The sequence below is a fragment of the Syzygium oleosum genome, unplaced genomic scaffold (assembly GCF_021117445.2).
Source record: "Syzygium oleosum isolate NSW1041296 unplaced genomic scaffold, Sole_v2.1 Sole_v2.29, whole genome shotgun sequence".
Classification (NCBI taxonomy): Eukaryota; Viridiplantae; Streptophyta; class Magnoliopsida; order Myrtales; family Myrtaceae; genus Syzygium; species Syzygium oleosum.
The window spans coordinates 4,102,871-4,113,967 of NW_026607513.1; the positions used below are offsets into that span (position 1 = coordinate 4,102,871).

General features: G+C 41.1%; 1 protein-coding gene and 1 pseudogene across 3 annotated transcripts; one reads left to right on the forward strand and one right to left on the reverse strand.

Annotated features, from left to right (window-relative positions):
• Window positions 1-1,170: 1,170 nt before the first annotated feature.
• Window positions 1,171-2,703, reverse strand: LOC115692120 (polygalacturonase QRT3-like; annotated as a pseudogene).
• A 382-nt stretch (window positions 2,704-3,085) lies between these two features.
• Window positions 3,086-7,476, forward strand: LOC115692138 (allantoate deiminase 2). 3 transcript variants are annotated; one of them, XM_056303950.1, is made up of 12 exons: window positions 3,086-3,455; window positions 3,888-3,985; window positions 4,438-4,541; window positions 4,618-4,702; window positions 4,870-4,986; window positions 5,616-5,725; window positions 5,804-5,909; window positions 5,991-6,077; window positions 6,490-6,732; window positions 6,835-6,960; window positions 7,044-7,208; window positions 7,272-7,476. In XM_056303950.1, exons 1-12 carry the CDS (start codon window positions 3,395-3,397, stop codon window positions 7,296-7,298), a joined length of 1,329 nt encoding a protein of 442 aa, XP_056159925.1. In that variant the 5' UTR covers window positions 3,086-3,394; the 3' UTR covers window positions 7,299-7,476. The 3 variants fall into 3 exon arrangements, with proteins under 3 accessions (XP_056159925.1, XP_030474760.2, XP_056159926.1); XM_030618900.2 differs by having other exon boundaries at window positions 3,087-3,455; window positions 7,295-7,476; XM_056303951.1 differs by lacking the exon at window positions 3,086-3,455 and having other exon boundaries at window positions 3,948-3,985; window positions 4,853-4,986; window positions 7,295-7,476.
• Window positions 7,477-11,097: the final 3,621 nt, after the last annotated feature.

Sequence of the window (11,097 nt, forward strand, 5' to 3'; positions counted from 1 at the left end):
ATATGAATCAGCGGATGAACCTGACCAAGATGAAATTATTGAAATAGCTGTGATAAAAGTGATGCTCAACAAGTCTTATATCTATTCAGCTAAAAATACTCTTGTTTACTCATTCAATATTAATAAAACAGACGAAACTTTTGACTTACTTTGGAAAAATGGCCTAATTAAGTTAACTGAAGACTAAGCAATTCCAAGTAACAACGATTTAGCAACAAAAAAAAAATATTGCCAGTGGCAACATTTGCAACCATAATATAATTAATTGTATTGTTTTTAGGAAAATAATGCAAGAGGCAATTCGGTAGGGAAAAATCAAATTTGTCAATGATGAGGGCATATGATGACTTTTGATTATTTAATTTTAAAAAATTAAATGATCGATGGATCACTCAATTCTTTTAAAATGGAGCATATGTTGATAGCAAAACAATGTTCGAGTGTTGTAGTTGATAATTTGGTCGACAAAAACTTGTTAGAGGTCGAGTGGTGGAGTCGATAATCATCAAGGTAGTCGAGTTTATGTAATCGTAAAGATAGTAGAGTCAACGTAACTGTTGATGTAATCGTCAAGGTAGTGGAGTCAATGTAATCGTCAAGTAGTGGCGTCTTAGTAACTGCTTGTAATCGTCAATTGTGGCCACAAATACCCACATTTTACTCTTTGCAAGAGGGATACTCCCAATTAAATACAGAACTCAACCGTTCTGCAACTTTATTTTATCTTTACTTTTCTGCAATTCACATGGCTAACAACAATTATTTCCAGTGTTTGTACCTTTAATTTTTTTATCATTTACTTTTTTGTTCAAAATCAACAAAGGACCCTAGACACTTTTGTTGACTCACTCGTCGATCTATCCACATTTTTCTAAAAGATAGCTCATCCTCCTTTTGGTGGAACCATAGGACACAACTCTAGTGCCTATATTATTTAGCTTTGTCATATACCATCACCCATGAGTTTGAAAATGGTTTAAGTGGAGGATGACACGAAACTTTGCTAACGCACATTGGTTGGCTTTATTTTGAGGAAAGACAGGTGCCAGATGCTTCTAATCATATATGTTCGCCATCCCCGACCAGATCGCATACTCGACGATGATATACTAAAATCTTTTCTCAGTCACTGATCCTTCCAATTCAGCTACACCAACAATCGGATCATATTCATTCTGCCTCTCGTTGATTAACTTTAACATAAACAGTTGCAGAGACGGCAACACCCGACTCAATGACCACATGGTTCTCAGATACTTGAGCTGAGCGAACACTGCACGTGGTTTATGAGGTTGTGAAACGAAAGAACTGAGCTGAAATCGACTGTCCATGAAATCCCATTCCCTCCAGGGAGATCCTCGAGCAACTGTTGATCTCACATTCATCCCGTTCACATTGTTCCTATAAAAAAGGACCATTTGATTGATCCATCTGGACAATCTCAATTCCTTTGTTAGACCTGCCAAACCCGTTGTCGACAGTGTTGTCCCCGCCCGCGACACCATTTGTTGATAGAGAACGTATGCTTCACCAAGGAAGAGATCATTAGTGAGGTCGGAGTTTTACGGGGTCTTCTGCAACAGTACCGGTTGAAATCCATGTAGCAATTCACAATCCGATTCTGTGTCAAACTGGGGAGCTTTACGTAAATCCCAGTTCCTCATAAGCAGGTGGCTTTGTTGTAGCAATGAATCCCTGATAATGTGTTAGCTTTGACCAGACGCCATAATTCCAGTGGCGGCTGAGAAAATGACCACGTCGGCAATAGCATTGTCGTTGCTCATTAGATTCGTTGCCGTGCGGGAGAATTGTCTTTCCCCAGGGTCACCTCCCGCCGTGATATGTTGACCTAAAACTGAGTTGTGGACCCTAGTTTCGTGACTAAGATGCCAATGCTGTTAAAATGAGTGATGCAACTGTTATCTACGCTTGTCCTCAGGTAATTCAGAACCAAAAATGCCACCGCCCCTGTAGTTACAGGGTCACCAGACCCGGCGAGGCGTCCCCAATGCTGCGCGACCCCCGCCTCTGACTACCAAGTGCCACCGCGTCCCTGTCTCTGTTTTCCTTTCAAATGCAGATACGAGGGCAGAAGAGGGAATTAATTAGTTGATAGGCCTAAAGTTGCTGATCAAGAAAAGCCGAAACGCCGAAGCAAGGGGGAGTTTACTTTGGGATATAGAGCATTATCAAGGTAGGTTTGAGCCCAAAAGTTCTCCGAAAATTTACCAAACCATTCGATGCTCTTGTACGAGGGACTTCGCGTGCTCAAACCAGTTTCGAGAAACATTCTCAAGCGCACCAACCCCATGACAAAAAAACAGCTGATATGGTTAAATTATATCGTCCCAAATCGCATCTGATCTTATCAGGATTCATATGAAGAGAAAAAGCAGTGACCTGGATACGCAACATAACTCCAGATCAGAACCCACTAAACTAAATGGCACTCATTCCCATATATTCCTAAACAAGCAATGAGATCATCGTGCACGGGCTCAGTGGCAACCTCGCATCAACGGTATGGCGAGGGGACAGAGCAATTCCTTTGGGACAAATTGTAATAAAAAGAGCATAGTAATCGAAGTTAATAAAATAAAATAAAATAATGAGGGGTGTCGATGGTGACGTGGCGCACACTGGCGTGCATGGGGCCCACGAGTGTTCTTTTCTTTTTTTTGGTCTTACATTCGCCGCCGCCATCAACTTGCGTGTTCCTCTTCAATGTGTAACATCAACGTATGAAGAAGCAGTGCTGAGATGGTGTAATACGTAGGGAAATGGAGACAAATCTGTCATTTGTTCCATATCATATTTTAAATGAGCGGTGTCCGACGTCGTCTCGAAAGCAAGGAAACGTCCCGGAAGAGGAGGAGGAGGGGGAGCACGTTGAGGGTCCGCGGATTGCATGGCTGGGGCGTTCTGTGAATGCCGAGCCAAAGATGAATATGCGGACAAGAGTCGGCAGAGAATCTGGACAAAGAAGGGTGGCCCCCACGAGGGAATCGTCACGGGCCACCACCAAGCCACCGGGTACAGCGGTGAGTGGCCATCTTGATCTCGTGCTCTCTCGTTCCGTGATCCGCTTAGCTTTCTGTCCTCCTCCTCCTTCCTGTTTCTGCCATGCCTGGTATGGTAAGAACCAGACCCTCTTCGAGAACATTCGTCTCCTAGACGATAAAGAAAACACCCAACAACAACAGAAGGAAAGAAATGGTTTGGAAGTCGACTTGAAGCCGTTCCTTCGGGGTGTCGTGATATTGGAAAACTGGGTGTGGGGCGATTTCCTTTCCTTTCCTGAGTCGCGCTCGCCCAGTTTCCAAGTCCCTTTTGCAGACTCACGCTGCCCCCCCATTTCGACCTTCAAAAATCGAGTCTTTGAGACAGCCTTGCCATGACTCGCCTGTTGTTGGTGCTTTTCTTCTTCTCTCTGCTCTCGACCCTCGCTTCTGCTGGTAATTTCCGCGGCTCTTTGCTTCTCTCTCTCTCTCTCTCCAATGTCCGTCGTGTATCATGAGCATGTGCCTGCTCGCAGATCGTACTCGCGCGCCAATGTTGTATTTTTCAATGATGCAAGATTCCCACCTTAGACAAAAAGATACGTTTTTGACCAATTTTTCCGCCTTCGCGTAGTTTATTCTTTTTCCATTTCATATTTGCTCTTTGATGTTGTTTCTGGGACTTGACTCGTTTTCACCATTGGGGAGGAAAATTTTCTTGGTTTTCCGGTATTTGTACCATGCGGACGTCCTTTCGCTTGTCCCTGAAGCATCAATTGAACGAAGTTACAAATTTTCAGATCATTTTATTGTAGTTAAACATTGATCGAGCATGTGTGGCTGCATTTTCGCGTTTCTGATGAGTGAGAAAATCGTGGACATGGACAGGTTCATGGAGTACTCAAGATCTTGAAAGCAGAAAGGATGATTTGTATCCAGAGATTTTAAGGGATGAGGCCGTGGCTAGGCTCAATGAGCTTGGAAAGGTTTTCCTCTTCGTGATTATGTTTTTTCCTTTTGGATATTGTGCTTTCCGAAAGCATAAGTTTGATGCTAAATGTTGAAATCAGTTTTTCTGGTCTTGAAGCATGAAAAACATGAAGGAAGGAAGAAAGGGTCTTGACTTTCTGCTGAATTTCGGTCCCTTATCATCATAAAAGGCTAAAAGCTATCATCCAAGTTAGCTGGAAGAAACTGAATTAAGTTCTTGAATGCAACCTGAATTCTTGAATTTTTTGTGGAAGTAATTTTTCACCTTTTTCGCTGCCTCACATTGATGGTTTACTTGCTTGACCACTTGATCAATTGATCCTGACTTTACAGCGAATGTCTTCTAGTTTTGTATAATGATCTTTTCTAGGAACTGGTTGACAATGACATTGCTATAATCTTCTGCTTTGATCTATGAGAAGTTTAATAGATGTGGCCTTATTAACAGGTCAGTGATGCTGAGGATTATCTTGAGAGGACATTCATGAGCCCTGCTTCAGTGAGGGCTGGGAATCTTATACGTGGGTGGATGGAGGATGCCGGCTTGAGAACGTTAGCTTCTTGCCTTTCTCTCCCTTGCTCTTATTGAAATTGAGATAGTCCACTGATACCTCGGTGCTCTATTTAGATGGATCGACCATATGGGCAATGTGCACGGTCGAGTAGATGGGATCAATGCAAGTTCCAAGGCTATTTTGATCGGTTCACACTTGGTATTTGCTTTCATCTTCTTTTTTAGATATGAATAGGCTCTTTTCTGTTTCACACTTAGGCACCATTTTTTATACATCAGCTATACGTGGCTCCTACAAATTGTAACCATCAGGACACGTGTCTCAAACATTTGATCTAATATTCAATAGTTCTTTGTTTGACAAAGGATACTGTTGTTGATGCTGGAATATTCGATGGATCATTAGGTGTTGTCTCAGCAATATCTGCACTGAAGGTTCTGAAAGCCCGTGGAAAGTTGGGTAATCTATTGCAGCCTGTTGAGGTATATGAAAAATTTGCTGCTTATTGTTCTTGAAGCTTCATTCATGCCTTTGACCATGTAGTGTTTCCCTCATAGTGTAGCATTTGTGCATCATCATTTAAATGCCCAGAATTGACATTTGGTGGATACCCTGGAAGGTGTGGATTTTCTTTTTAGTCTTCTCCTTTAGGAGTTTATCTGGAATAGGATATCTAGCACCTAAAAACACAGTCATTGCTAGAAAATTATGTTATATATATTTGCGATTAACTATGTCGGAGAACCATCTCCTTGGAGGTGACAGATTTCAATAATTCAATTCATGTAGGTAATTACGTATGTTTGAGTGGGATTTTCAAAATATTCGGTTCAGAGGTCAAACTGAAATCTCTCTAATGGTGCCAGAGAGAAATGGATGGTAATCCAGAAGAAGTTCACTCTTTGACTCCACGATTGATTAGACAGACCTTGATTAGATCATTTATTTCCAGTAGTCATGCTCTCCAGTTTATAGTTTTGCATGGAATGCAGCCAACTATTTATCCAAAGGTCATCACTGATTTCCTGTATCTGTTGCTACCTCTATGATGATTGGACTGACCATATCTGAAATCTAATCAAGCATCTGCCTTCGCCTTGAAACTTTTCAGGTGATCGCTTTTAGTGATGAAGAGGGAATTAGATTCCAATCTACCTTCCTAGGTAGTGCTGCTGTTGCTGGAATATTGCCAGCTTCAGCCTTGCACTTTTCTGATAAAAGGTTTCTTGAGTAAATCCCATCTTCTTCTTTTTTCCCTCTATATTCGTTACTAATGTAGTTATTCCAACGTTTATGCAGCGGTGTAACTGTACAAGAGGCTCTTAAAGAGAACTCCATACATACCAGTGAGGAAAACTTATACAACCTCAAGTATGACCGAGATTCTGTTTGGGGTTATGTTGAGGTATATTTCTTTTCTGCCTCCCTAAACCAGCTGAGTACAGCCATTGTCTAACTTCTCGTGTTGTCTATTCTGCTCCTGTAGGTTCACATCGAACAAGGACCTGTACTGGAATGGAGGGGTTTGCCTCTCGGTGTGGTGAAAGGAATAGCTGGACAGACAAGATTGAAGGTATGATGGATGTTTGAAATTAATCATGCACCCTGTTTAATCAACTAATATTAGAAGATCTTGTGCATAAGGGAATTGGTTAACGCCTGTGAGAGTTTAGTATTTTCTATTGGTGGTAGTTTCTTCACACAATTTTGCAATAGCTCATAGTGTGCGTTACTTCGGGAATAGCATCACACTGAGCCTTCATATCATCTTTCTAAGTTGCATAATTCGTCAATATGATGAAAGGCAGTAGGCCTTTCAACAGCTAACTCTACGAAAATCTCTTCTTGAGCCATATTCCTGGGGATTATTCATATGCCAAAGTGCAATGTCTTATGATTAGTTATTGAGTTTTATTAGTGACACTTCCAGAAAAATCCATATATTATGGACTGTGAAGTTCTTTACATGTGACAATATTTTGCAGGTAACTGTCAGAGGTTCTCAGGGGCATGCTGGTACTGTTCCAATGTCTATGCGCCAGGACCCTATGTCAGCTGCAGCCGAACTCATTGTGTTACTGGAAAGTCTTTGTAAACGTCCTGAAGATTTTCTCTCCTTTGATGATCACTGCAAGGATTCGACAGTGCAGTCGCTTTCCACTTCACTCGTTTGCACTGTTGGAGAGATATCATCTTGGCCAAGTGCGAGTAACGTCATTCCAGGCCAAGTAAGAAATTGTTCATCTCCCTTCTGGTTATTATGGCAAGGCTGTCCAAAGATAGCTCGGAATTCTTGATTCATGTGGAGCGATATAATTTGCCTTTGGCAGGTGATATTCACGGTGGATGTACGTGCAATAGATGATATGGGACGTGAAGCAGTGATCTATGAATTATCTAACAGGATGTATCAGATATGCGACAGACGTTCTGTTTCCTGCATCATCGAGCGCAAGGTGGGAGTCTAATTGCATTGTGCATCTCCTCCTCTAGTTTTTTTTAATATATATGCAAGTATTTACGTTTTGGGGATGAACAGCATGATGCAGGTGCAGTTATGTGTGATGACGAGTTGCGCAGGCAGCTTCAGTTTGCAGCTCACTCTGCGCTCCACAGGATGTCGGATAATCAGTTCCTAGATGAAGTTCCAGTGCTAATGAGCGGAGCCGGACACGATGCGATGGCCATCTCACATCTAACCAAGGTATGGCCTCTGCAATCCCTTGTGTTTTCCTACACTTTGGTCTACCTCCACGTAAGGTACCAGTTCTTCATTTTAAACCACTACAGGTAGGAATGATCTTTGTACGTTGTCGTGGTGGTGTGAGTCATTCGCCGGAGGAGCACGTGTTGGATGATGATGTTTGGGCCGCTGGCCTCTCGGTCTTGGCTTTCCTGGAAACCCACATGTAAAGAGCTCTTCGACTATGTACAGCACAATCTCATTAATCAAGAGGATTTCTTAAGCTGCATTTTCCATCTCTTATTTACCAGAGTCTTGCTATTACTTTTCCGTTTATGTCCTGATGTGCTGCTGAAGGTTTGATCAGTAGACAGATATCTGTCTAAATGAATCCATCGGTTTCCAATCTAAGGAAATGATTGGTTGTGAGTGTCCCACTCTGAAACCAACAAGAATGGAAAATGACATGGCCAACTTTCCACCTCAAGGGTGCAACTTCAATCAAAAATCATTAACTTGTTATCAAAATATATATGACGATCTATATATATTTATATAAATATATTTGATAAACAAGCAGGTTGGTTACAATATCGAAGTTTCTATAATCATATACAATTTAGAAATATACAACTAACTAAGTTCAAACCAAAAATCGCCTTATCAAAAAGCCACGATAAACATGAATGCTCTCATTTTATTTGTCACTAACCGAGGAACCTGAATAACATGTAAGATGAATAAAACGAGCAAACACAGTCTAGTGAGAAATTCATCTATTTTAAGCAAATCGAACATCTACTATGCACTTTTAAGACAAAAACATATCTCATTTACAACAAGTCCAGAATATAACAAATTTACAATATCAAAATGAGTTCTATATTATTTCAAAATAACTATATTCATGGCAAAAATACCCACTTCATCAATAATATCAAAATAAGTATCAATGATCCAATCCACTAATCAAATTTATCAAATTACACATTAATGGTCCATTTCATGACCAATCTCGTACCCATATGTCTAACCATGATCACACATAATGCTCTGTGACGTAGACGACCAAAATTCCCATTTTCTAGGTTTCCACCTATATTGCCGGAGGCCAACCCACAAGGATATCCTAAAACTGGTATATATACCCACAAACTCCTCAGTGAGTTCATAGAGACACTAAGTATTAACATAGACCCATAATATCATTCTCCAAAATTCACAAAGCCAATGCAAAATCTATATCTCAAGTCGGTTTCACAAACCAAAATATATAATCTTTCGTAACTCGGTTCATCAGACTCAAATCATTTCAGAATTCTTCATGACCAAATTCACAAATCAATATGTATGACCTTTAGTCATGCCTTTCATAAAACGTGTATCAAACAATTCACAGATAATTGAAAGGTAACGAATGCCCAATCCAAATTTTATCCAATAGCCATGCTTTTAATAGCTCAATATATCAAATCTCTATTACTTTCAAGATATGAGCTTACAAATTTCCAAAAAAGATAAGCATCACTCACTTAGGAATACCTAAAATAACTCGACCAAATTACGCACAAAATGACTCCCATGCATCAATAAATTGCTCAACCAAAGTGATTATTTAAAGCCATCCACATCTTAGAGCTTAAGCCGAAACTCTAAAATTTCGCTCCGACTAGACCGTTACTTCAAATCGACTCCCGTCAAATCTTACAGATTCACAACGCCCTAATCCATGATTGCCATAAAATTCCACAACTTAGACGAACAAATGACATAGATCCTTATTGGGCATCGTGAATCGAAGTAAATCTGGCTCGACGAGATCTCGTGGCGTGTGGCACGAAAGCTATCTTTCCCTTTTTCCCTTTCCTCTCTTTCCTCTTCTTTTCCTTTCCTTTCTCGGAGTGCCCTCCCTGTTTATCTGAGCTGGGACGTCCATTTTCTCCTTTTGTTGACTAGTCTAACTTTCTCTTTTTCTATTTTTCGGGCCCCACCCTTTGACTCAGTCAACTATTACAGTGAGTACTAAACTTGGAACGGAGGAGAATTCTGAAGGCCAAAGTATCGAACTCCCTCGTCAAAGCCTCATCCCTTGAACGTGGACTAAGCTAATACGCTGCAATACCGGGAGGAGCACTACGAGTGCCACAAACTCCTGTCACTCGGCTGCAATTTTCGCTACAGTGGATGGCTCTAACATCACTTCATAGGAACCTATGCTAACATCACGTTCTGAGTGGCATCAAACGCGCACTTTGATATGGTAAATCTAAGAAGACAGATTTCAGAGAGAGAAAGAGAAAAGGGAGTGAAAGGGCGGGGAATTAGTGCGAGCACTAAGGGTGGAGGTGATGAAGAGAAGGTGAGGCTTTGAGCTGCGTAGGCAAATGGGTAAGCGATGCCTTGTTACTTCCGTAGACATTGTAAAAGATCGAGGGCTTGGAGCATAGGGTTCCCCCAGCATTGAAGCGGATGAACTTAGCTTAGAACCTATACCAGACACTGAAGTCTGTCTCTCTCCATCAGAAGTGTACCTGGCCATGTTTGACCTCTATTATTCTCATTGGTACTGCTGCCATATCACTGCGTAGTTGTGAGTTGGGTGCAGGATTCTGCTAATCATGAAAAGAGAACGGCCGGCACCGTTGCTTTGCAATGGCAAATATGGTAGGACAAGCAACGAGGGCTCTCCTTCTTGGTTCTCCTCATAGTTCCTCCACTCAAAAGGGCTTCCGGAGCATCTTCTTTTGTAAGGGATGTTCCATGAAAAGCGATATTTAGGACCCCTCGTTAAAGCCGCAACTCTACATAGAAAAGACGCAAAGTTCGACTTTTCGCATGGCACGTATAGATCGATACTTTAAAAAGTGAACTTAACAAGCTGTCGCTTATTTTATTCATTCAAAGCTTACAGATTTGAGTCAATTCGTCATATTAAAATCTCACTTTCTTTACGGACAGTTTAACTGACTTAAAATCATAAGAAATTACATCGATCAGGTTATGAGATATAGAGTCTAACACGCCAATTTCATGAGATGACTTAACATTTTAGAGCCGCTGAAAGTTACAAACAAATTCCACTCTTTGAACTCTCTTTATCTCTCGGGTTGGTGAGTTATGTGGGTTTTCATGTCCTTTCACCCCTACTTCCTCTAATAAGCAATGGGGTCCAAACAGACGAAGGCGAAGACTAAGCCTATGTCGTTCACACAAATTCTAGAAAAAGTGAATCCCTGGTCAGAACACCTGTTGAGGTGCGTGTTACAGACACAGGGCTGCGAGTGGAAGTGGAGTCCAATCAGATGATGTACGCTTACTTCCACCAACCTGTTCGCTTTAGCATTTTTTTTAGCAATGACAGTAAACAAAAGCTGAGGCCTTTTGAGGAGAGATTAGGGGAACTTTTCTTAAAATCTATCGCTTAAATCGAGGGTGTGGGGGTGTGTTATAAACTCATAATGTCGACATTTGGGTCGCTCGCCGCCCACACACTTGTGTCCTCCCCTCCTGTTCCTCGCAGGCTGCATGCCCTCTGCATGTCGCCATATTTCTGCATTCCTCACTAAGATCCCCCTGCCACTCATAATGCAACTTGATCTTTTCCTTTTAATCATTAATTTAAAGACTAAGTTATGAGGTACGAATCAAAATTTACTTCTTCCTTTTTTGTACATAAGAATTTTACACCGGTTATAATAATGTTTGAAACGAGTCATTCTGTCAAGTTCAGTGGATGGTGTGGCTTCTCTGCAGCAATATGATAATATCTAGAGACTGAAGCTACGATGTGTTGTAGCGGCATTTCTTTTTTCTTTTGTCTTTGTGGTGTTGCCAAATGAATATCAAACATAACGTCTACGATCGCATCAATAGGCTTTTGAAGGAATATGACTACCTTATCTTTCTCTTT